The following is a 27,868-nucleotide window of genomic DNA, read 5'->3' as shown; positions in this document are numbered from 1 at the left end:
AAACTGAGGAGCTACTTTATTGAGAAGCAGCGGCTCCGGTCTCGGAAACTGACATACGGCCGGGAGAGCGGTGTGCTGACCACATGCCCCTCCGTATCCGCATCCAGTGACGCCTATGGGCTGAGGATGACACGGCGGCCGGACCGTACCGTTGGGCCTTCAAGACCTGTTCGGGAGGAGTTTAGTTTTAATAGTTTATCTGGTGAAGATATCAGAACGGTAACTGTCTGACAGACAAACAATCGGCACAAGTCTCACAAGGAATACTCTAAGTTATGTACGTTGTAAGTAGCAGGTGCCTGTTATAAGAGGGTAAGAATAGGCTATTTGGTGACTCATGAAGACAGTTTTCAGCAGTACTGAGTCCATTTTTGTAAGACACTGTGTCATATCTCATGGTGCCCTCATGGAGTAAATATCTCTGGAGTGAGCATTCACATGCGCATAACAGATTTTGTGTTGTCAACATACATTGCCGGCCTGGTCACGTGTTCTCGGGACGTCGTGTGTTTGTCGGTATAGCACCGTGCATATTTAGAACGTCACTACATCCCTATTACAGGCGGATTCTTTTCGAACGTGTCGTGGATTATTTAAATATGTTGCGCAGACATTTTAACAGTATTCATTTGATACCGGGAATATACGAGCTACGTAAGTTTTAAGGGAAAGTGATATTACATCTTGCTTCTTTGCGATAGGTTTCACAGTTCAGATGCACTCTATGTTTGGTAGTTTGAGGTATGATACAGCACTTTATGGTATTACAGAGCCTGACGTATATTTTTGCAGTGATAGGCTTGCAAAACGACTTGACAGTACGCTAGTACTTTCGCAAGTGTCCGCAAAACACCGAATTTGCCACACATATCCCTGCTAATTCTTGTGTGCAGCTCGTGATCGTGCGGTAGCGTTCTCGGTTCCCGCCCTCCGGTTCCCGGGTTCGATTCCCGGCGGGGTCAGGGATTTTCTCTGCCTCGTGATGACTGGGTGTTGTGTGATGTCCTTAGGTTTAAGTAGTTTTAAGTTCTAGGGGATTGATGAGCATAGAAGTTAAGTCCCTTAGTGCTCAGAGCCATTTGAACCTGATAATTCGTCCTTATTTCTGCGTATTTATTTTCTCGTTTTTGCGACCTAAAGCACAATTTTTCTTACTTGTGACACTCTGAAGTATTTATTTAACGCGCTTTACGTACTTGGTCCCAGTTTATTAAATAAATAGTAGACTGCGTAATCTATATACATAAACGACAAGTTACTGACAAATTTGCTGAAACAACTAACCATACCCTTTCCTGTTCCACAAAGAAATTTACGAGAGGAAGCGATTGTTTGTAAGTTTTTGTACGAACCGTAATATGTATTATATAGCCATAAAATCGTAGAAAAATAGGTCTAAGGAATCAAGCCTTCATTATAATGCGTCACGAAATTTTTAAACATATCCAGTGTCTCTTCATAATATGATAACTATAATTACAGCTACATGGTATGTACCCATGAAAAGTTACTATCCCTCCTTTCACATATTTGTCTTTGCATCCGTAGCAACAACAGTAATTCACCATCGCCATTACACTATCACCAAACGGTGAAACACAACAAAAACTCTTGATATTATAAACTTGAAACGCACAACGAAGTCGCGAAAACACGTGACAATCCTGGTTTAATATTGACAACATGCGCAGAACTCAATGTTCACTCCAGAGATATTTACTCTATGGGTGCCCTCTCAGTCACACGGAACTGACGTAAGTAGTCCTCCCTGCTCACCCTGGCCTTCATATTGGATACGGTGTTGGGAAGTAGAGACAAGGAAAACTCTGTAGAATGGATGATGGTACGTACTGCAGACTGGCATGTGGTCGGACCAGAAGCCCTCGGTCAGGCAGACGCGCTCCTTCTTTCCGAACAGCGAGAATCCGGGCCAGCAGAAGTACTCCACAGTGTCGCCCGGCCGCGCAACCTTCAAGTCTAAGTAGAAGCCGCCATCCACTGGTCTCCCGGGGAAGCCACACACGTGACCCAGACCTGCAAACACACGGACACACACAAACAAATCACTACAGCTGCGAGAAGTAGGTACGATAGCTTTGTAACTAACCTATTTCTACGGATTATTACGTTAAGATTCGGGTCGCCACCGACTCTAACCATACAACTAATCGAAGGTTTGGCCGAGTCGGAAAATAAATTAATTTGATCACAGACCAAAACTCATAAAAATGCATACGTCGTGATATCGCTCATAGAGGATGCAATGTAATTAATAGTATTACCCGTGCACTGTTCACGAGAATCAAACATTTAAAATAAAATAGGAAGTGCTTGAACACTGTGCATAAGATCAGCTCCCAGCAACACACTTGAAAATAAAACTTAATCTAAAGCATTTGTTTTAAAATAAAAGGGGAAACCAACCACTAGACCTGTGCGTAAGGAAACGCGTTTGATGTGCTAACGGGAAAGCTATGAGGTGAGTGGCTTAGGTGCAAAAACGTAACCTCGGAGTACAAAAGAAAATTGTGGATAATATCCTTTATTCCTAAGATATAGACGTGAGGCACGTACACAATTCCTGGTAACATTAATTCCTAAAACATTAAACAAAAGCAACGATACATTCACCGTTATAATCTACACTTAAAAGCACTGGTGTGAATCATTCATACAACTGCTGTTGCCTGATAACTGATCGCAATAATTCGTGAAACTATACACGTTTCATAGTACACCAGCGTGCCCACGTGGTTTGTGGAGACGCAATTTCTAGGTATCGTGACCAATTTGCAACAATATCACATCATACAATGTAAGGTTTCACGTCCGGTATTGTCTTCACTTAAAACTTCCGGGCTGATAGGCTGTGGTCGAAGTATAAAACTCTCTCCTGACGTTTCGTCTCCGACTGCGGGAGATATCCTCGGAGGTACAGCGGCGAACAGTTTGCCGCTGTACCTCCGAGGATGTCTCCCGCAGTCGGAGACGAAACGTCAGGAGAGAGTTTTATAGTTCGACCACGGCCTATCAGCCCGGAAGTTTTGAGTGAAGAATATTACATCACACAATCATGAACAGTTAACATTCTTTAAAACAAACATGAGATCGGACGGCTAGTAATGACGGCAGCCCAACAAACTCTAATGTTCAAGGTAGCCCAACAAACTCTAATGTTCAACCACGTGGTTGGCTCCCCACGGTCGAAAGATACATAAAGCAAAGAAAATTTAAGAGAAGGCATAGCTATTAATATTTAGAAAAATAAAACCTTATACAGGCACAGCTGAAGGCAAACAGACATTCATTCAGAAGCGAGTGCTCACTTCTTATCGACACCTTTGGGTGGCGCTCTTCCGATGGATCCAAGTCTGCTATATAAATTTACTAAAAGAAAAATCTGCCAAAGTTTTGCATTCCTTGCTGCGACAAGGCAAAGTAATCTTTCAGAGTTGAAAAGCGAGACCAAAAGCTAACAGCTCTCCTCTCGCCAAGTAACAATGCACCCTTCTTTGACTGGAGCACAACTGTGAACGCTTCCCGTACCGGCGGCAGACTGCCTCGCGCTTTCTTCTCCAGCCTCTTCCACGTTATTCGTGGCCCGGAATACCCAAAGATGCCATTTTCGCCGCCAACCTAATGCAGGTGGATTTCTCGCATGTAGCGCAAACCTCTTTGCCTACTTGACCACTACGAGAGTTGGCTATTCTGTACAACTGCTGCCGAATCTGTGTGACTATCGCAGACTTTCTGCAGCAGACTACGCCACCGTCTAGCAACCTGACACACAACGACATTCATTAAATCACACTACTATGAAAGTTGTGCGAAAAGAGAAACAAGGAAAAGAAAGAGAAATGCTAGTGAAAATGGGCTACAGGACTAATGAAAGGTGGCTACAGGACCCTTTCAGCATTTACTGAGGACTCTCAATGCGGGACAGCAGAAGTAATTAATGAACCATATCGCTGAGCTTCAGAATCGACATCCTAGAGCGTCACCAGAGGCTGCCGATGTAGCCACAGGTGACCCACATCTGCAGACACAAATATCTTTGCAGGTGCTGCACAGAAAGCTCACAGATGAGTGGGGGCGATGAGGACGCTGTCATTGGGAACCTGGAAGTGAGGCCTGCAGAAGTAAGAGTATAAGCCATGTCGTTGCGCTGCACCGCCGACGCTCTAGTGCGGCATCAGGGGCCAACTAGGGCAACGATCCTCACTCTCACCCACTGCAGCTTTCACACAGAAAGTGGCCAGCAGAGAGAAGCCGTATAACTGCGCTGCCTAGCAACACTTCAGCCGTCAGGCGGCAACCGCCCCGGACAGGCTCCACTCCACGGGCAGACCACATGCCACATTTGAGGACAGTGTGAGCAACGATTGTATTCTATTGTTGTTCATGGTACGTAGAGAGTCAGCAAAGAGCGCGTCGCTCAGCCAAGTACTGAACGGTGAAAGAGTGCTGTATAACAAATTGGTAGACTCGTGACTTAATGGCAAAAACAAAATTCGAAATTTACAAAAAGAATGGCTCTGATCACTATGGGACTCAACATCTGAGGTCATCAGTCCCCTAGAACTTAGAACTACTTAAACCTAATTAACCTAAGGACATCACACACATCCAAGCCCGAGGCAGGATTCCAACCTGCGACCGTAGCAGTCGCGCGGTTCCGGACTGAAGCGCCTAGAACCGCTCGGTCACCATGGCCGGCTCGAAATTTACATTCTTGTCAGTTGCCGTATGGTAAATTCTACACACTGCAGAAAGAATAAGACAGGTGATGAATAAATATTTCAAAACGTCATCATTAATTTGTTAGAGAAAATATAAACACTAATGGTCAAAAATATTTAGAAGGCAGTACATATCGTCTTTTTGCTTTCTCCTTTGTGTCAAGTTTTCTATTTGTTTGCCAAATAAACACTAAATCAGCGGCGGCCGGAGTGGCCGAGCGGTTCTAGGCGCTATAGTCTGGAACCGTACGCCCGCTACGGTCTCAGGTTCGAATCCTGCATCGGGTATGATTGTGTGTGATGTTCTTAGGTTAGTTAGGTTTAAGCCATTCTAAGTTCTAGGGGACTGATGACCTCGGAAGTTAAGTGCCATAGTGCTCAGAGCCATTTTTTGAACAAAATCAGCAAGTTTTCTCTCTTGACAGAGCTGATTGGTAAGATCAAACTAATTTCCGACACCGACACAACCTTCTAATTATAAGTCTCTTTTATCACCAACAACCAGTAAGGGATCGTGTTACGGCGTGACGTCAAGCACCGGCACGCAATCCGGGAACGATAGAGCAGAGAGGGCTGTGACAAGACGTCACAAACAGCACGTCGACCGTCCCCTCTACAGGACGACAATGCGACAGCAGTGGCCTCTATGTGAAGAGGACAAAAGCGCCACGCCCGACTGGTCGCAGGCCAGTCGAAGAAAAGCTTCAAGACCTGTAACCTGAATAGAAGGGTCAAAGCTCATTACTTCGCTTGGATTAGAACTGTTATACTGAATAAGCATGTTTATTTCTGATGTCGCCCTTTGTTTGCGACACATCTATGTAATTCTCAAAGTTAAGTATTGTCATTTACTTTTCGTAATAAAACTCATTAATACGATTTGTTTGAATTGTTTGTCTAGCGATCTGAGAGAGCAGGTTTCCAAGATACCCCATATTCGATGACTAGGCAGGGTTGAAAATTTGACGACTACGTAGGATTTAACAGATCGGAAACGCTCTGTCCCAGTGGGCATATAGACGTAACCCTGGCTTTCCAATAAGCAACACTATAGGCAGCTAGTGCTTAAAGAGACAGTCGCTCGTTGTGGAAGCGAAGTAATGTGCCGCTTCGCTGCGCTGCAGTAACTACACCAAGGTACGGGATCGGCACTCCGGCACTCGTGAAGTGCAACCGCAGCCTACTGAAACAGAGCCCACTTAGCTGGTACACAGATAGCGCCCAGCACACCTGCCCATTGGATGGGACATGCTGTTCATTAAATTTGTGGTAAGGTCTTATGGGACCAAACTGCTGAGGTCATCGGTCCCTAAGCCTACACACTACTTAATCTAACTTGACCTAACTTACGATATGGACCACACATACCCATGCCCGAGGGAGGACTCGAACCTCCGACGGGAGCAGCCGTGCGGACCGTGACAAGACGCCCAAGACCGCGCGGCTACCCCGAGCAGGTAGACACCCTATGTCCTGTAAATATGGTGCTGACTGGCTACAAGTTGATCACGTCTTAACAAAGGCATCTTGGTCGTTCAGTACGAACCGATAGACGGGACTGCAGACTTTGCTGACTGGCTACAAGTTGATCATGTCTTAACAAAGGCATCTTGGTCGTTCAGTACGAACCGATAGACGGGACTGCAGACAGTCTGGTGACAGCATTGTGACTCTCCATAGCTGTAATGTTCAAAAGATATTTTCTTGCGAACTGCTTAGAGAGTTCCGCGAGTTTTCAAATAAGTGCGTCGCAAATGAAATGAATCCACGAAACTTCTCCTAGATACCAGAGCATCGTTTGTCGTAAACGTTTACGGGATGCATTTGAATTATTTGGAGCATGATAAGGACATTGACTGTGAAAGAACTTAATTGTGTCCAATTCCGGGTACAAATCAGATCAGTAAAACACTCTGTAACGTTGCCACTAACATGTGATCATTATGGAAATAGAGAGTTTTGGATTAGACAGTGCAGCTTTAGAGAAAATGGAACATACATTTTGAAAAGGAGATTTGAGACAGGCAGGGTAGGGCTGTCAGCGGCACAATCCGCCGCTCTTCAACCACGTGACAAGACAACTAAATCAAGAATAAAATGTTACATATATATGGCGACAAAAAAAGGGGAACATAAAACAAAGTAAAGGGAGAAAACGGGAGTTAAAAATGCACTGATATGGAGATGTCCATGGGGGACAAAATCCCAGAAGTCACCAGAAAGTTAAAAAACACAAGTGGAGATTCGTAAAACACAAAGAAGACACTGAATGCACATGCACAGGTTACAATTCGGCCACAGTATTAAAAACAGTCCAGAACAGCACATTTAAAACCCACTTGGAGCACACACGACAAAAAAATGGTTCAAATGGCTCTGAGTACTATGGGACTCAACTTCTGAGGTCATTAGTCCCCTTGAACTTAGAACTAGTTAAACCTAACTAACCTAAGGACATCACACACATCCTTGCCCAAAGCAGGATTCGAACCTGCGACCGTAGCGGTCCCGCGGTTCCAGACTGCAGCACCTAGAACCTCACAGCCACTTTCGCTGGCACACACGACACAGAATAAAACTGACAGGTTGGACCTGCCGAGGGAAAGATCAGAGAGGATGGAAAAGGAGGGGAGAGCAAGTGGCAGCAGGGGAGGCAGCAGGATGAAGAGAGTAGGGGTGTCAGCGGGTACACTACGAGTGAGGCAGGAGACACGTGGGGCAGGAGATGAAGAGGTAATACAAGGCAGGAGGGAGTGCAGAGACACTGAAAGGGGGCACAAGAGAGGGAGGGGGAGTAGGAAGGGGAATCGGCTCAGGAGAAGGGAGGGGGAGGAGAGGGAGCCCTGAGGAGGAGGCAGGAAGATGGGGTTAGAGTTGGTAGGAAGGGTAGATGTCAGGGCGAAGCTCACCATCCAGGAGGGGTAGATGGTGGAAGTTGCGTTGGGAAAGGAGATGGAGCGTGTGGAGATGGAGGGAGGGTGGAACTCAACGGTAAATGCGCGACAACGGGTTGGGGGTGGAGAGGAAGGGAGCCACTAGGGGGTGAGGGGCATCAAGATGGCGGACAATATATAGTGTGCAGATGTGTTCAAGGAAAAGGAGAAGATGTGGGAAGGGGATGAGGTCGTAGAGGATGCACGTGGGGGATGGAAGGCGGATGCGGAAGGCGAGGTGGAGTGCCTGGCATTCGAGGATTTGGAGGGGTTTATAGAACAGGGGAGGGTCGGAAATCCAAGCTGCACTGGTATAACAGTGGATGGGGCGGATCAAGGATTTGTAGGTGTGAAGGATGGTGGAAGGATGCAGACCCCACATCTGGCCGGACAGGAGTTTTAGGAGGCGGAGTTGGTTGTGAGCTTTGTGTTGGATGGTAAGGAGATGGGGATTCCAGGTGAGGTGGCAGTCGAGGCTGAGGCCAAGGTATTTGAGGGTAGGAGTGAGATGCATAGAACAGCCATAAATGATGAGGTTAAAATCATGGAGACGGAAGGAGCGGGTGGTGTGGCCTAGGTCTTGGAGGGGTTGATACAGAGGAGCCACTGGTTGCACCAAGCGGTGTATTGGTCAAGGTGGGTTTGGAGGGTATGTTAGGACCGTTGAAAGGTAGGATAAAGGGCTAGGGAGTCGGTGTCATCAGCAAACTGGAGAAGATGAACATGTGGGGGAGGTTTGGGCATATCAGCAGTGTACAGGAGATAGAGGAGAGGGGAAAGGGCAGAACCTTGGGGCACACCAGCAGAGGGATAGAAAGTACAGGAGTTGGAATTGTGAATAGTCACATAAGAGGGACGACGGGAGAGGAAGAAAGCAACGAGACGGACGACGTTGATGGGGAGAGCATAGGTTTGGAGTTTGAAGAGGAGCCTTGGGTGCCAGACACGGTCATAGGCGTTCTAGAGATCAAGGGAAACAAAGAGAGCGGAGCGACGAGAGTTAAGTTGGAGGGAAAGAAGATTGATAAGGTTACGGAGCTGGTCGTCGGTGGAGAAGGAAGGCCGGAAGCCACATTGGGTAACGGGAAGGAGGTGGTGTTGGTTAAGGTGACGATGAATACGGTGAGAGAGGATGGGCTCGACGACCTGAGCTACCGAATCTCTTAGGTACTATACATACACAGATATTTGTTTACCTGTGGGGAACATATTGTTTTCTATAAAATTCACGCAGGTCGCGAGAATGAAGTTGTCAGGTTCTCAGTTATGAAGGGTGTACAGGCAGCAGTAGCTTCCAAAATTAAAATGAACGTGCCACTTGAAGATACAACGAGCTGAGCTGTTTTACTACGTCAGCTATAAAGGCTACCACAGTGTACGACCGCAATATCTTGACCGCAGAGACGTCTATCGTAGCCTTGAGCAGGCCAGGGCACACAGCCAGTCCCATCCGAAGGGCTAGAACCTGAAGTATGGGAGGCAGCAATGCTCACTGTGCTGGACAAGGAGTAGTCAGACCAGCAGCAACCTCTTGGATCTGGTGCTTTCTCGGGAACCTCAGGTAGCTGCTCACTTCATCGTCACGTAATGACCTAGACCTGTCTGTGACTGCTGTACTGAATGCGCCAATCAGTAGGGCAATCAGAGGAGCTGGGCTGTCTTCGGCGAGCTGCAAGATTTGTATGCAGATACAAAGTAGGTACATCACTGCCGTGAACCATGTATCACGTGGAAACCAATATTGAGGCTAAGTCGATGGCCGGGAACGCAGTCAAGAGAAAACATTACGACAGCCAGCAACGTGACCTCAAACTAATTCCGCTGAACAAATCCACTGTCGTCTTAAATAAAAACATCCATTCACAAAGAGTTTGAAATCAAAATACAGGTCCAGTTTTGCAACATAACCGTAGAATTCAAATAATGGCAAGATAGCTGTGCTGTTGAGAGAACTTTCTCGAAAACTGATGTCGAGGGTGTTGCGGAGTCCATATCGGTAGTTGGTTCCTTCAGTCTTCTGATGGGAGTGTAGAGAAATTACACGTGAGTGTCTATGTTGGCGGGCTATCTGAATAGAGCACTAGTAATGTTTTCTTTTTCCGTAACAGCAGCGTATCCGATTCAGATACCTCATTCATTGATTGCTGGGTGCAAATTACAACACAGTTTAATTGAAAGAGAAACGCCAATGTCTGAAACGATAAAATACTTCGCAAAAGGTTTTTTCTCGCAAATATTTTATATAATTTTTTAGGCCACTTCCTAAATCTAGTGTCCATTAAGTGAAATATCTTTTACTGTCCGTCCTTAAATACTTCAGTACCCATACAAACAATTTTTCCCGCTTATCTCGTTTCCCGGCGACACTTATTTTGTATCTGCTATACGTCATCTGATCAAAACTCTCTGGACACATTACTGGATATAGGTCCGCCTTTTATGCAAAGCATTGTTTCTGCTTGTTACTCAAACATGTTTCAGCACCTCTGTGCCATCATTAGTGAGTTTGGTTTATTGGACAACTGTAAAATTGAAATATTTTACGTTTTAGCTGATCTAACAAAATGAGGTACAAACAAAGGTTTCGTTCGTTTTTGTTCTAACCTTGATGTTACATTACATGGTTTTGCAGGATCATCTGCATGGTGTCCTGCACTGATAACTTGTCATCGGCAAACCAACGATGTAAATGTGAAATTTATCAGCGAGTTAACCTACTCCTAGATTTTTATAAAACGTGATTTTTGTGTAGCAACATGTTTTGTGTTTATATTTGTTATTAGTCACGTTTTTCTGTGACTGTTCTTTCTTCTTTCTTGTTCAGAGGGCATTGTTCACACATATTAAATTAACTTTGCGTATTTTCGGTTTTGCAATCGCCTTTTTACTTCGCAAAACACGGTGTATGTTGTTGTGTGTCCTAAACCCGTCGGCGTTCATTTGTTCGCGAGTGAGTTTGGCGCGGAATTTAAATTTTGTTTACGTTTAATTCTCTTTCTCTGTGTGTGTGTAGAAGCTTCTTTAGCTGTTTGTGTCGTCTTTTCTGCAAAGTTCCTTTAATGTTTTCAGTAATGTGCATTCTGCTATTACCTTATGTACTCGTATGTGGAAGTTTTCTTCTATTGTTAGTATGTAGTATAGCTGTAGCTGGATTGCAGTATTTTTTAAGTCTGTTGCTATTGTAGTTTGATGGTTGTTGTGGGCTATTAGGTGGTCAGCAAATGTGCTATGGGTGCTGTTACTTTTCAGGGCTCTGCAGTGTTGTGAACATCTTGTTTTCAAGCTCCTGCATGTATACTAATTGGCAAGTGCTGTATGTGACTTCATATATTCCTGATGTGCTGAATTTATCTGTGGGTGTCTCGTGTGTTCTGAGTTTTTTCTGCGTTGTCTTCTGTGTCCTATATCCTATTTGAAGTCCCTCTTTCTTCTTACGTTGCCTATTCTGTGTACGATTTTGTTAGTGTATGTGAGTATGTGCCTATTTGTTTGGTGTGTGTTGTTGTTGGACTGTTGTGTCTTGTATGTGGTCGTTGTTTTTGTGTGTTGTATTGTTCTCTGTTGTTTAAGGTTTTGTGTGTGTTTGGAGCGTTCGTTCTTTTTCCGTTTACAAGCATGTTGGTTTAATTTCTCTGTCATATGGAATTTGTAGCCATTTTCCTCTGCTATTTGCTTTATTGTGTTTAGCTCCTCTGTGTAACTCTGTTGGTTCATGGGTGTTCTGTTCAATCTGCAGAACACGAACATGAAGCGTGCTTGCTTGTGTTCCATCTGCTGCCATCTGTTTTCTCAGATGTTGGAATTTTAATATGCGACAAGAGACAGCAAATTTGGATGGTTCTTACCCCTTGAACTCGGACACTGACTTCTACTGCGTCAACAGTCGAAATCTTGGATTTTTCTCATACCTAGAAACACCCTTCAGTACAGTGGTTTAGTCTGAATGCAGTAAACAAGTGCTATTCAGACTCTTGAGTTCCTTGAGTGTCCTACAAGTATCGTTATCGAGTCCCGAAGTCCCTACATTTAAGTAGATGACGTGTAAATGTGTTTGGTGCTGATCTGAGCAAACACCTGCCATCACTGGAAGTTTATCTTCCTGCATTTTCTCCTGACCGCTCAGAAATGGCAGACTGACCTGAACCTCTTATACGCCTCTTCTAACCTACGTCAGGACAGTGCACCATAGCATTACCTCCGCCAAATTTCATTGATGACACTACGCTTCGTCGCAAGTAACATTGTCCGGGCATTTGCCAAACCCTAATATTCCATCACATTGCCACAGGGCATGGCTTAATTTCTGAGTATAAATCACTCAAATCCAGTCATCCATTTTCCAGTGACGTCACTCTTTCACCGCCTGAATCCCTCGCTTGGCACTGATAACAGGATGTGAGGCTAATCCGGAGGGGACAGCTCTCCCATTGTATCCCATTCTTTTTAACTACCTTCACACACTCATAGCGCTAGCTGGACTACTGGAAGGACTTTGGAACTCATGAGTGATTCCTTCCACTAATTTCATGTGATTTTCTACAACCACCCTACGCAATACTCGACGATCCCTCGCCGTCAGTACGTGAGGTCTACCTGCCTCGCGGGGTAGCCGCGTGGTCAGGGGCGCCTTTCCACGGTTCAGGCGGCTCCCCCGTCGGAGGTTCGAGTCCTCCCTCGGGCATGGGTGTGTGTATTGTCCTTAGCGTAAGTTACGTAACGTTAGAATAAGTAGTGTGTAAGTCGAGGCACGGATGGTCTCAGCAGTTTGGTCCCACAGGAACTTGCCACAAATTTCCAAATTTCTACCTTGTATTTGTCTAGCAGTGCCTATTCACTCGCATTTCCACTTCTCACTCACGTCACGAACAGTCGATATGGGAAGCTTTAGAAGGGTTGATGTGTCCCTGGTCACTCTATTACTCAGGTGACATCCAATGGCTGGTTCACGTCCGAAGTCATTGAAGGCACCTGACCGACTCACTCTGCTGTTACTGCATCTCAATTGACAAGACAGTACTCCCTGCCTACTTTTGTACTAGCAGCTCCGCCCCTCCGGCCGGCCGGAATGGCCGAGTGGTTCTAGGTGCTACAGTCTGGAACAGCGCGACCACTACGGTCGCAGGTACGAATCCTGCCTCGGGCATGGATGTGTGTGATGTCCTTAGGTTAGTTAGGTTTAAGTAGTTCTAAGTTCTAGGGGACTCATGACCTTAGAAGTTAAGTTCCATAGTGCTCAGAGCCATTTGAACCGTGTGATCAATTCCGCATTACGTTGGTAGTTGTGGGGAAGGCGAATAGTAGTCTTCGGTTCTTTGGTAGAATTTTGGGAATATGTGGTTCGTCTGTAAAGGAGGCCGCTTATAAAACACTAATACGACCTATTCTTGAGTATTGCTCGAGCGTTTGCGATCCCTATCGGGTCGGATCGAGGGAGGACATAGAAGCAATTCAGAGGCGGGCTGCTAGATTTCTTACTGTTAGGTTTTATCATCATGCGAGTGGTACGGAAATGCTTTAGGAACTCGGGTGGGAGTCTCTAAAGGAAAGGAGGCGTTCTTTTCGTGAATCGCTACTGACGAAATTTAGAGAACCAGCGTTTGAGGCTGACTGCAGTACAATTTTACTGCTGCCAACTTACATTTCGCGGAAAGACCACAAAGATAAGATAAGAGAGATTAGCGTTCGTACAGAGGCATATAGGCAGTCATTTTCCCTCTTTCTGTTTAGGAGTGGAACGGGGAGAGAAAATACTAGTTGTGGTACAAGGTACCCTCCGCCTCGCACCGTATGGTGGACTCCGGAGTATGTATGTAGAGGTCGATAGGTGGGAGTGTCTGGATACTTTTCATCTGCATCTACATCTACATCATTATGGATACTCTGCAAATCACATTTAAGTACATGGCAGAGGGTTCATTGAACCACCTTCACAATTCTCTATTATTCCAATCTCGTATAGATAGTGGAAAGAATGAACACCTATATCTTTCCGTACGAGATCGGATTTCCCTTATTTTATCGTGGTGATCGTTCCACCCTATGTAGGTCGGTGTCAATAACATATTTTCTCATTCGGAGGAGAAGGTTGGTGATTGGAATTTCGTGAGAAGATTCCGTCGATACGAAAAACATCTTTCATTTAACGATTTCCAGCCCAAATCCTGTATCATTTCTGTGACACACTCTCCTATATTATGAGATAATACAAAACGTGGTGCCTTTCTTTGAACTTTTTCGATGCACTAAGTCCTATCTGGTAAGGATCCCACACCGCTCAGCAGTATTCTAAAAGAGGACGGAAAAGCGTAGTGTAGGGAGTCTCATTAGTACGTCTGTAACATTGTTTAAGTGACCTGCCAATAAAATGCAGTCTTTGGTTAGCCTTCCCAACAACATTTTCTATGTGTTCCTTCCAAATTAAGTTGTTCGTAATTGTAATACCTAGGTATTTAGTTGAATTTACGGCTTTTAGATTACACTGATTTATCGTGTAACCGGCATACTGTATGCGGTGCAGTTACTTTTGAACTATGAGTACAGGTAGGAATAAAAACTGATACTGACTATGTGTAAGTATAAAACTACACTACTGGCCATTAAAATTGCTACTCCACGAAGATAACGTGCTACAGATTCGAAATTTAACCGACAGGAAGAAGATGCTGTGATACGCAAACGACTAGCTTCTCAGAGCATTTACACATGGTTAGCGACGGTGGCGACACTTACAACGTGCTGACATGAAGAAAGTTCCCAACCGATTCCTCCTACACAAACAATATTTGATCAGTGTTGCCTGGTGAAACGTTGTTGTGATGCCTCGTGTAAGGAGGAGATATGTGTACCATCACGTTTCCGACTTTCATAAAGGTCGGGTTGTAGCCTATCCAATGACTGTTAGCAGAATATGGAATCGATGGGTTCAGGAGGGTATTATGGAACGCCGTGCTGCATCCCAACGGCCTCGTATCACTAGCAGCTGAGATGACAGGCATCTTATCCGCATGGCTGTAACGGATCGTGCAGCCACGTCTCAATCCCTGAATCAACAGATGGGGACGTTTGCCAGACAACCATCTGCACGAACAATTCGACGAAGTTGGCAGCAGCATGGACTATCAGCTCGGAGACCATGGCTGCGGTTACCCTTCACGCTGCATTATAGACAGGAGCGCCTGAGATGGTGTACTCAACGACGAACCTGGCTGCAGGAACGGCAAAACGTAATTTTTTCGGATGAATCCAGGTTCTGTTCACAGCATCATGATGGTCGCATCCGTGTTTTGCGACATCAAGGTGAACGCACATTGGAAGCGTGTATTCGTTATCGCCATTCAGGCGTGTCACCCGGTGTGATGATATGAGGTGGCATTGGTTACACGTCTCGGTCACCTCTTGTTCGCATTGACGGCACTTTGAACAGTGGACGCTACATTTCAAATGTGTTACGACCCGTGGCTCTATCCTTCATTCGATCCCTGCGAAACCCTACATTTCAGCATTATAATGCACGACTGCATGTAGCAGGTCCTGTACGCCCTTTCTGTATACAGAAAATGTTCTACTGGTGCCCTGACCAGCACATTCTCCAGATCTCTCACCAACTGAAAACGTCTGGACTATGGTGGCCGAGTAGCTGGCTCGTTACAATACGCCAGTCACTACTCTTGATGAACTGTGGTATCGTGGTGGGCAGCTATACCTGTACACGCCATCCATGCTCTGTTTGACTCAATGCCCAAGCGTATCAAGGCCGTTATTACGGCCAGAGATGGTTTTTCTGGGTACTGATTTATCAGGATCTATGCACCCAAATTACGTGAAAATGTAATCACATGTTAGTTCTTGTATAATATATTTGTCCAATGAATACCCGTTTATCATCTACATTTCTTCTTGGTGTAGCAATTTTAATGTCCAGTAGTGTATTTCAGATATAAATTACCACAATTCACGTTTCATAAAGTCACTTCTTCACTTCAGCTTTATCTAAACTATTTCATTTAATTGTGGTCTTTCCATTATCCACGTCCCGAGGAGGAGGTAGAAGAGATTAGTGTAGAACCTCTCGTCGACAACGAGGTCATTAGAGATGGAGCACAAGCTCGAATTAGGGAAGGATGAAGAAGGAAAACGGCTATTCCCTTTTCGAGGGAGCTATTACTAAATCTCCCTTAAGAGACTTAGGGAAATCACGGAAAACCTAAATCAGGATGGCTGGATTATGGTTTCGAACCGTCGTTCTCCGAAATGAGAGACCAGTGTGCCATCAATTGCGCTACCGAATTTTGTTATCCACTTCCCTTTTCGTGGCTACATACTTTCGGCATCCTTTTCCACTGACATGGCTATATCTTGTTTGAACAAAGCTCACAGTTCGATACAACTTTTCATTTGCTTTTTTCTTTGGAGACTAATCTTTGTCTACATTAACATAACTATACGTTTCCCTCTACAACTCTTATAGTGTATTTGGTGTCTTAGTATAAAGCAGTTTCTTTTCTATGTTGTCTTTCAGCATTGACCCACCACCTTCGGCAGTTACTAACAATCCAGTGTCATTCCTCCCGGTAGAATCTTTTCTGATAATGCCTTCTCTTTCGCCTCTCTTCGATTTTCCACTTCTTGGTACAAGGAAGCGATTTGCTCTCACTAAACTGGATATTCCCTTTCATAAGAAAACTATAGGTTTACTATAGTTCTAACGACTTCGTTACAGATGTTCACTTTTCTCTGCTATAGCTCTAACACAGCTACTGTACACCTCATATGTGTATTTAATCAGAGTCTATAGTCATGAAGAGGTCCGACATGGCATCTCATAACTTCTCCTTTTTAATTTAAGTCCGAATCGGAAATTCAGTAGCACCCATCACAGTGTAATATGCTACGTTTCTTTTCGTTACTATTGCATTGTCATCAGCGTGGAATGGACTCGTAAAGTTTATTGCAGTCTATGTAGGATCTTGCGGAGCTGCTGGTTATTTCTCTGGCTCTTTCAGACGGGTTGGGAAACTCTGGTGTACAACATGCCCCAACGAATCGACCTGACATTCGCAAAGGTAAAACCTGCGGAGAAGCGCAACCCTTGGGCGTTACACCACTGACAGTTTCACCCTCAACGTAATAAAGCGAACGCATGGGCTCGGGACGTCAGGCAGTTCCGTATTTATCACATTCTTTACTGCTCTAACGCTTCAGACGTCATGTGTGTAAAATTCCGACGCTTTACACTCTAAAAAGTCATTTACAGTGTTACCAGGTGGTTCAGTATAATGAAATAAACATGACTGTCAGGTCTTGACTCCATGCCTGTTGCAATGCAGCTAATTACTACGGAAGACAGTGCTCATTTTGTAACTCATTTTGCTAGGGGTCTAATTCCCCTGTAGCACACCGCACACCTATGAAAACCGCTTGACACACGTCGGTTAGAATATGACTTTTCTGTATCACATCAGTATCCTCCAAAGAAAGTATGTTTGTAAGAATATCTAGCCATATTTAAGATTGGACGGAAATTCGTAAACAGCCATGCCGGCACAGGCATGATTTTTGATATGTCGCAGGAAAATGTGATACGACCACTCTTATGCATCTAGTGGTGGGTATTTGTAGCTGCTAACTTAGACGTTTTGACGTTTTGAGGAAGTATTTTAGATTCGAAATGATAACAGACAAAGAAATGATTTTCTTTCACTTCATGATATATGAATCACATACGGGGTCAGTCATATCACTCAAATATCTCGGAGCAGCAACACGTAGCAGTTCGTACATATTAGAATGAAAATAACACATCGAGAATGCATAAGAAGAGAGAGATATATTGGCGGTGAACTATTTATTCTAAAGGAGATCGTCACACAACCGTCACTATCGGGAGGATTCTTGAAAGTCAGTAGCCACAGCTGCTGAGTAAGAAGGGTTCTGTAACAGCATTACAGAAATATACACGCAAGTCAAAAATAGACACAAATTCCTTTGTTATTCTTAGATCATGACGATTGATGTTGGGAAGAGCAGAATGTATTATAACATTGAAATGTGTGGGTAACACAGTTGACACAGTAAGGAGTCAGTGATAGAAGAAGATACTGCTATTTATATTCCATGTAGCAATTACACTACCGGCCATTAAAATGCTTCACCAAGAAGAAATGCAGATGATAAACGGGTATTCATTGGACAAATATAATTATGCTAGAACAGACATGTGATTACATTTTCACGCAATTTGTATGCTTAGATCCTGAGAAATCAGTTGCCAGAACAACCATCTCTGGCCATAATAACGGCCTTGATACGCCTGGGCATTAAGTCAAACAGAGCTTGGATGGCGTGTACAGGTACAGCTGCCCACCACGATACACAGTTCATCAAGAGTAGTGACTGGCGTATTGTAACGAGCCAGTTGCTCGGCCACCATTGTCCAGACGTTTTCAGTTGGTGAGAGATCTGGAGAATGTGCTGGCCAGGGCACCAGTAGAACATTTTCTGTATGCAGAAAGACCCGTACAGGACCTGTGACATGCGGTCGTGCATTATCCTGCTGAAATATAGGGTTTCGCAGGGATCGAATGAAGGATAGAGCCACGGGTCGTAACACATCTGAAATGTAACGTCCACTGTTCATAGTTGTGTCAATGCGAATAAGAGGTGACCGAGACGTGTAACCAATGGCACCCCATACCATCACACCGGGTGATACGCCTGTATGCCGATGACGAATACACGCTTGCAATGTTCGTTCACCGCGATGTCGCAAAACCCGGATGCGATTATCATGATGCTGTAAACAGAACCTGGATTCATCCGAAAAAATGACGTTTTGCCATTCGTGCATCCAGGTTCGTCGTTGAGTACACCATCGCAGGCGCTTCCGTCTGTGATGCAGCGTGAAGGGTAACCGCAGCCATGGTCTCCGAGCTGATAGTGCACGCTGCTACAAACGTCGTCGAACTGTTCGTGCAGATGGTTCTTGTCTTGCAAACGTCCCCATCTGTTGACTCAGGGATCGAGGTGTGGCTGCACGATCCGCTACAGCCATGCGGATAAGATGCCTGGTAGTGATACGAGGCCGTTGGGATGCAGCACGGCGTTCCGTATTACCCTCTCCAACCCACCGACACCATATTCTGCTAACAGTCATTGGATCTCGACCAACGCTTGCGGCAGTGTCGCGATACGATAAATCGCAATCGCGAAAGGCTGCAATCCGACCTTTATCGATGTCGGAAACGTGATGGTACGCATTTCTCCTCCTTACACGAGGCATCACAATAACGTTTCACCAGGCAACGCTGATCAAATATTGTTTGTGTATGAGAAATCAGTTGGAAACTTTCCTCATGTCAGCACGTTGTGGGTGTAGCCACCGGCGCCAACCTTATGTGAATGCTCTGAAAAGCTTATTATTTGCATATCACAGCATGTTGTTCCTGTTGGTTAAATGTCACGTCTGTAGCACGTCATCTTCGGGGTGTAGCAATTTTAATGGCCAGTAGTGTATTAAAATCGTGTGACTAACGGAAACAAATGGAAATCTAGTAGCAATCTACAATGGGGCATAACCATAACTGCACCACTATTAGTGATTACCCACTATCCTAGATCAAAGTCGTAATCCCCTCAGTCTCTGAAAAGTTGTACGACAATCGATAAATCCATTGGCCTCGTCTATATGCTAACAAAGCAGCGCTTTTGTGCATGTTGTATTAGATACTACAGTAGACATTACCTACACATAAAAATCATGCCTGTTGATATCCTGGTGTAATTAATGTTGGTTTCGTGGAACCAGTACTTATACAGTTGTTTTTGGGCTTTCGTCAATGTGTCTATGTACTATTGTGATATTTCTGTTGGCCAACACAACTCCTGAGCTATGGACATATCTGCATAATCTGTAGCAGGCCGTGTACTTTCAGTGACCAACAAGTTACCATACGCTATACCTACTTCATTGGCTCTCGAGTGTGCTTGTACCCCAGTTCATGGAATCAGACCTTATATATCTATCCGATTCCGGAACAAAGAGCCGGCCGAAGTGGCCGTGCGGTTCTAGGCGCTGCAGTATGGAACCGCGAGACCGCTCCGGTCGCAGGTTCCAATCCTGCCTTGGGCATGGATGTGTGTGATGTCCTTAGTTTAGTTAGTTTTAAGTAGTTCTAAGTTCTAGGGAACTAATGACCTGAGAGGTTGAGTTCCATAGTGCTCAGAGCCATTTGAACCCTTTTTTAACAAAGTGCCCTGCTCTCTGCATACATTTCAGTGTCGTATTGCATTTATGAAGAATCTGAAGCAGTTCATTTTGTCAACTTCATAACACTTCCCTAACAGCCATCATATATGGCCAGTTTACTTCTGTAAAACAATGAATCAAATGCTACCATCTTCTCTTAATTATGTTTCCCTGTCTTTTCGTTCCTCACTCAGTCACGCAATTTTCTCTCCACTTTTCGTAACTACGCGTGTTCGCAATACTCTTTCTCTCCTACTCCCACCCCTTATCTCACGTCCAATGGTGTGAAAACTTTCAGTTTAAATCTGTCTGCCTGTATGACTTTCTTTGGCGTTTCACTTGCCATTAAGTAGTAAAAACAGTGTTTTTTTCTGCCGTAGTTTCTAGTGTTTCCAATAGTTACGCCAGTGACCCAAAACAATATGACCACCTGCTAAATAAAGCGTTCGCCCACTTTCGAAACGCAATAAAGTAGAGGTTATCCGTGTAACTGATTCTATGTCTTCGCACACGTCACGCAATTCCCAAAATTGACGGGCCGGTGGTTTGTGGCGACAAAACTGTCACCCGATAGCGTCAGACGTGTGTTCCATCGGCTTCAAATTAGTCGAATGGGATGGCCAAGGCATCAGCATGAATTCACTACCATCTTAAACCATTGTTATATTATTCTAGCCTTGTGATGCGACAACGTACCCTGCTGGAATCTGCAATCGCCGTCGGGGAAGACATCATGCGTGAAAGGATATACTTGGCCAACAGTAAAATTCACCTAGTTCACAGCTGTTATTGTGGCTTAGATTAGTACGTCCGGTCCCATGGATGGCCTCATAACATAATAGAGGCTCCGCCGGCCTATACCAGTGGCGCGTTGCATGTTACGATCAACAGGTCTCCCAGATGGCAAGCTAACCGGACACGACCATCAACTTAGTGAACAACAAACGGTCAGGCGACACATTTGCATTGATATAGGGCCGAGTATGGATGACCCCGTATTCCCTGCAGTCGTAATTGCCGATGTCGTTGGGTCAACAATGGAACACACAGGGGTCGTGAGCTGCAGAGTCCTATGTTTGCTGAACAGTATGTTATTAAACTATTGCACCTGCACCAGCAATTTACGCTGTAGTCAGATCTTCTCCACAGTTGTTTAATGAATAAAGTAAGATCATATGGACTATTAGACCAACTGTGTAATAGGTTTGAAGAGTTCCTAGCTAACAGAACGCAGCATGTCATTCTCAATGCAGAGAAGTCTTCCGAAGTGAGAGTGATTTCAGGTGTGCCGCAGGGGAGTGTCGTAGGACCGTTGCTATTCACAATATATATAAATGACCTGATGGATAACATCGGAAGTTCACTGAAGGTTTTTGCTGATGATGCTGTAGTTTATCGAGAGGTTGTAACAATGGAAAATTGTACTAAAATGCATGAGGATCTACAATGAATTGACTCATGGTGCAGGGAATGGCAATTGAATCTCAATGTAGACAAGTGTAATGAGCTGCGAATACATAGGAAGAAAGATCCTTTATCATTTAGCTACAATATAGCAGGTCAGCAACTGGAGCAGTAAATTCTATAAATTATCTGGGAGTAGGCATTAAGAGTGATGTAAAATGGAACGACCATATAAAATTAATCTTCGGTTAAGCAGATGCCAGACTGATATTCATTGGAAGAATCCTAAGGAAATGCAGTCCGAAAACGAAAGAAGTAAGTTACAGTACACTTGTTCGCCCACTGCTTGAATATAGCTCACCTGTGTGGGATCCGTACCTGATAGGGTTGATAGAAGAGATAGAGAAGATCCAACGGAGAGCAGTGCGCTTCGTTTCAGGATCATTTAGTAATCGCGAAAGCGTTACGGAGATGATAGATAAACTCCAGTGGAAGACTCTGCAAGAGAGACGCTCAGTACCTCGGTACGGGCTTTTGTTGAAGTTTCGAGAACATACCTTCACTGAGGAGTCAAGCAGTATATTGCTCCCTCCAATGTATCTCGCCCTACCCCCATGAAACATGAACCTTGCCGTTGGTGGGGAGGCTTGCGTGCCTCAGCGATATAGATGGCCGTACCTTTGGTGCAACCACAACGGAGGGGTATCTGTTGAGAGGCCAGACAAACGTGTGGTTCCTGAAGAGGGGCAGCAGCCCTTTCAGTAGTTGCAGGGGCAACAGTGTGGCCTTGTAACACTAACCAAAACGGCCTTGCTGTGCTGTTACTGCGAACGGCTGAAAGCAAGGGGAACTACAGCCGTAATTTTTCCCGAGAGCATGCAGCTTTACTGTATGGTTAAATGATGATGGCGTCCTCTTGGGTAAAATATTCCGGAGGTAAACTAGTCCCCCATTCGGATCTCCGGTCGCGGACTACTCAAGGGGACGTCGTTATCAGGAGAAAGAAAACTGGCGTTCTGCGGATCGGAGTGTGGAAAGTCAGATCCCTTAATCGGGCAGGTAGGTTAGAAAATTTACAAAGGGAAATGGATAGGTTGAAGTTAGATATAGTGGGAATTAGTGAAGTTCGGTGGCAGGAGCAACAAGACTTTTGGTCGGGTGAATACAGGGTTATAAATACAAAATCAAATAGGGGTAATGCAGGAGTAGGTTTAATAATGAATAAAAAAATTGGAGTGCGGTTAAGCTCCTACAAACAGCATAGTGAACGCATTATTGTGGCCAAGATAGATACGAAGCCCACACCTACTACTGTAGTACAAGTTTATATGCCAACTAGCTCTGCAGATGATAAAGAATGAAATGTATAATGAGATAAAAGAAATTATGCAGGTAGTCAAGGGAGACGAAAATTTAATAGTAATGGGTGACTGGAATTCGAGAGTAGGAAAAGGGAGAGAAGGAAAATAGTGGGTGAATATGGACTGGGGGAGAGAAATGAAAGAGGAAGCCGCCTGGTAGAATTTTGCGCAGAGCACAACTTAATTATAGCTAACCTTGGTTCAAAAATCATAAAAGAAGGTTGTACACATGGAAGAATCCTGGAAATACTAGAAGGTATCAGATAGGTTATATAATGGTAATACAGATTTTAGCAACCAGGTTTTAAATTGTAAGACATTTCCAGGAGCAGATGTGGACTCTGACCACCATTTGTTGGTTATGAACTGTAGATTAAAACTGAAGAAACTGCAAAAAGGTGGGAATTTGAGGATATGGGACCTGGATAAACTGACTAAACTAGAGGTTGTACAAAGTTTCAGGGAGAGCATAAGGGAACAATTGACAGGAATGGAGGAAACAAATACAGTAGAAGAAGAATGGGTAGCTCTGAGGGATGAAGTAGTGAAGGCAGCAGAGGATCAAGTAGGTAAAGAGGCGAGGGCTAGTAGAAATCCTTGGGTAACAGAAGAAATATTGAATTAAATGGATGAAAGGAGAAAATATAAAAACGCAGTAAATGAAGTAGGCAAAAAGGAATACAAACGTCTCAAAAATGAGATCGACAGGAAATGCAAAATGGCTAAGCAGGGATGGCTAGAGGAGAAATGTAAGGATGTAAAGGCTTATCTCACTAGGGGTAAGATAGATACTGCCTACAGGAAAATTAAAGAGACCTTTGGAGAAAAAAGAGCCACTTGTATGAATATCAAGAGCTCAGATGGAAACCCAGTTTTAAGCAAAGAATGGAATGCAGGAAGGTGGAAGGAGTATGTAGAGAGTCTATACAAGGGCGATGTACTTGAGGACAATATTATGGAAATGGAAGAGGATGTAGAAGAAGATGAAATGGGAGTTACAATACTGCGTGAAGAGTCTGACAGAGCACTGAAAGACCTGAATCGAAACAAGGCCCCGGGAGTAGACAACATTCCATTGGAACTACTGACGGCCTTGGGAGAGCCATTCCTGACAAAACTCTACCATCTGGTGAGCAAGATGTATGAGACAGGCGAAATACTCTCAGACTTCAAGAAGAATACAATAATTCCAATCCCAAAGAAAGCAGGTGTTGACAGACGTGAAAATTATCGAACTATGAGTTTAACAAGTCACAGCTGCCAAATACTAAGGCGTATTCTTTACAGACGAATGAAAAACTGGTAGAAGCTGACCTCGGCGAAGATCAGTTTGGATTCCGCAGAAATGCTGGAACACATGAGGCAATACTGACCCTACGACTTATCTTAGAACAAAGATTAAGGAAAGGCAAACCTACGTTTCTAGCATTTGTAGACTTAGAGAAAGCTTTTGACAATGTTGACTGGAATACTCTCTTTCAAATTCTGAAGGTGGCAGGGGTAAAATACAGGGAGCGAAAGGCTGTTTACAATTTATACAGAAACCAGGTGGCAGTTATAAGAGTCGAGGTGCATGAAAGGGAAGCAGCGGTTGGGAAGGGAGTGAGACAGGGTTGTAGCCTGTCCCCGATGTTATTCAATCTGTATATTGACCAAGCAGTAAAGGAAACAAAAGAAAAATTCTGAGTGGGTATTAAAATCCATGAAGAGGAAATAAAAACTTTGAGGTTCGCCGATGACATTGTAATTATGTCAGAGACAGCAAAGGACTTGGAAGAGCGGTTGAACGTAATGGACAGTGTCTTGAAAGGAGGATATAAGATGAACATCAACAAAAGCAAAACGAGGATAATGGAATGTAGTCGAATTAAGTCGGGTGATGCTGAGGGAATTAGATTAGGAAAAGAGACACTTGAAGTAGTAAAGGAGTTTTTCTATTTGGGGAACAAAATAACAGCTGATGGCCGAAGTAGAGAAGATATAAAATGTAGACTGGCAATGGTAAGGAAAGAGTTTCTGAAGAAGAGAAAATTGTTAACATCGAGTATAGATTTAAGTGTCAGGAAGTCGTTTCTGAAAATATTTGTATGAAGTGTAGCCATGTATGGAAGTGAAACATGGACGAAAAATAGTTTGGACAAAAAGAGAATAGAAGCTTTCGAAATGTGGTGCTACAGAAGAATGCTGAAGATTCGATGGGTAGATCACATAACTAATGAGGAGGTACTGTATAGAATTTGGGAGAAGAGGAGTTTGTGGCACAAGTTGACAAGAAGAAGGGACCGGTTGGTAGGACATGTTCTAAGGCATCAAGGGATTACAAATTTAGCATTGGAGGGCAGCGTGGAGGGTAAATATCGTAGAGGGAGACCAAGAGATGAATACACTAAGCAGATTCAGAAGAATGTAGGTTGCAGTAGGTACTGGGAGATGAAGAAGCTTGCACAGGATAGAGTAGCATGGATAGCTACAACAAACCAGTCTCAGGACTGAAGACAACAACAACAATGTATCTCGCGAAGAGACCATGAGGATAAAATCAGAGAGATTAGAGCCCACACAGAGGCATACCAACAATATTTCTTTCCACGAACAATACGAGACTGGAACACAAGGGAGAACCGATAGAAGCACTCAAAGTACCGTCTGCCACACACCGTCAAGTGGCTTGCGTAGTGTGGATGTAGATGTAGATCTTCCACAGATTGCCACCTATCTCGTTTTACAATGCGGACAAGTCTTCGTCCTCCATGTTCTGCGATATGGAGTTGTCATACAACACCTAGTCGCCTACTCGTGGTTTCTCTGTCTTCAACTACCACTCACAGAACCTCAGAACGCAAACGGTGGACAAGATTCGCCTTTTCAGGGATGCTCCCAGGCACCGTGTTCAATCATATGCCCTTTGTCAGTTTTATCATATGCCCTTCTGTCAGTAAATCCCATTTTGCAGGCCCTATAGTATCTTGAATGATACCCCATTTGTCTCTGTTCGTTTATACTCTTTCCTTAAGCAAGAGGTGCATCACAGTGCTACCAGAACATATTCAACCTATCAATATGCTGTGATCGTAGTAGTTTGGTCCATTAGTGTGTTACACTTATTTTCAGCCCATATTAATTGTGAGATTTCTTAGAACCAAACTATCGTAATGAGCGTAATGTGAGACAGTTAGAATGCATGGCTAGATTTAAGAGAGAGCCTTATAGCCCCACTGTTGCCTGGATGAATGAATCATTAAATAAAATAAGCAATAACTTACACGCAGAAATGTTATCGCAATCTTAAACAAAACGGCTTCTCTTACCGCATAGTGCAGTAATACATCTTCATACTAAAAAGGAAAAGAAGATTTGACTTTAACGTCCGGCCGCTGTGACCGAGCGGTTATAGGCGCTTCAGCCCGGAACAGCACTGCTGCTACGGTCGCAGGTTCGAATTCTCTCTCGGGCATGGTTGTGTGTGCTGTCCTTAGGTTAGTTAGGTTTAAGTAGTTCTAAATTCTAGGGGACTGATGACCTCAGATTCTTAAGTCCCATATAGCTTAGAGCCATTTGAACCATTTATGACTTAAACGTCTCGACCACGAAGTCATTAGAGACGGAGCACAATCGTGAATTCGGTCACGATGGGGAAGGAAATCGGTCGTGATTATTCAAAGGAATCATCCCGTCTTTCGCCTTAATTACTTTAGAAAGATCGAAGACAATCAAAATCAAAATCGATGTTCGCCTGAATATGAGTTCACTGTTTTACCACTGTGTAGTCTCTTTCGGAGTATGCACGTACTCGTCGCTGGAATATATTACAAGGTAATGAATGAGCTGTGTGTTGTGAGCTGTTAACGGATGAGGTTCACGCATCTAAGCTTCTAAGAGAGATCAATGCCTGCTATCGTTCGTACGAGGGCATATTTGATCCTTCAGATGTCTTTTTTTTTAAAAAAAAAAGAAAAAAAACCTTGATAAAGAGTAAGTAAATGGATAACTCTGTAGCCTTCCTACATCTAAATCTACGCGGTTACTCTGCTATTCACAATAAAGTGCCTGGCGGAAGGTTCAATGAACCACATTCAAGCTGTCTCTCTACCGTTCCACTCTCGAACGGCACGCGGGAAAAGTGAGCACTTAAATTTTTCTGTATGAGTACTGATTTCTCTTATTTTATCGTGATGATCATTTCTCCCTACGTAGGTGGGTGCCAACAGAATGTTTTCGCAATCGCAGGAGAAAACTGGTGATTGAAATTTCATGAGAAGATCCCGTCGCAATTAAAAACGCCTTTGTTCTAATGTTTGCCACTCCAATTCACGTATCATGTCTGTGACACTATCTCTCCTATTTCGCGATAATACAAAACGAGCTGACCTTCTTTGTACTTTTTCGATGTCATCCGTCAGTCCCACCTGATGCGGATTCCACACCGCAGCGCAATGCTCCAGAATACGGCTGACAAGCCTGGTGTGAGCAGTCTCTTTAGTAGACCTGGTTCACCTTCTAAGTGTTCTGCCAATGAATCGCAGTCTTTGGTTTGCTCTACCCACAATATTATCTATGTGATCGTTCCAATTTAGGTTATTGGTAATTGTAATCCCTATCTATTTAGTTGAATTTACAGCCTTCACATTTGTGTGATTTATCGCGTAATCGAAATTTAGCTGATTTCTTTTAGTACTCATGTGAATAACTTCACACTTTTTCTTATTAAGGGTCAATTGTCACTTTTCGCACCATATAGATATGTTATCTAAATCATTTTGTAATTCGTTTTGATCATCTGATGACTTTACAAGGCGGTGAATGACAGCATCATCTGCAAACAATCTAAGACGGCTACTCAGATTGTCTCCTATGTCGTTAATATAGATCAGGAACAATCGAGGACCTATAACACTTCCTTGGGGAACGCTGGATATTACTTCTGTTTTACACGATGATTTTCTTCCGTCTATTACTACAAACTGTGAAGTTTCTGACAGGAAATCACGAATCCAGTCGCACAACTGAGGCTATACTCCGTAGGCACGGTGAGGAGCGGTGTCGAAAGCCTTCTGGAAAACTAAAAACATGGAATCAATTTGACATCCCCTTTCTTGGGTGTAATAACTGTTAATGACGAGAATGCTTGGCAAAAATGTAACCAGCTGGAAGCTTGTCTATTCTGCTCACGTTTTCGGTTATATTTGT

The 27,868-nt window shown here is 44.1% G+C and overlaps 1 protein-coding gene across 1 annotated transcript in view; it reads right to left on the bottom strand.

The window, feature by feature from the left end:
• LOC126299396 (uncharacterized) overlaps nucleotides 1-27,868 on the bottom strand; it is a 1,761,671-nt gene that overhangs the window by 736,970 nt on the left and 996,833 nt on the right. Inside the window, exon 3 of the mRNA XM_049991269.1 lies at nucleotides 1,852-2,034. Within this exon, the coding sequence (XP_049847226.1) occupies nucleotides 1,852-2,034 (183 nt within the window). The remainder of the gene's footprint in view (nucleotides 1-1,851; nucleotides 2,035-27,868) is intronic.

Source organism: Schistocerca gregaria, chromosome X, assembly GCF_023897955.1.
Source record: "Schistocerca gregaria isolate iqSchGreg1 chromosome X, iqSchGreg1.2, whole genome shotgun sequence".
Lineage (NCBI taxonomy): Eukaryota > Metazoa > Arthropoda > Insecta > Orthoptera > Acrididae > Schistocerca > Schistocerca gregaria.
The sequence above is the reverse complement of the archived record's forward strand: the minus strand, read 5'-3'. Positions and strand labels throughout refer to the sequence as shown.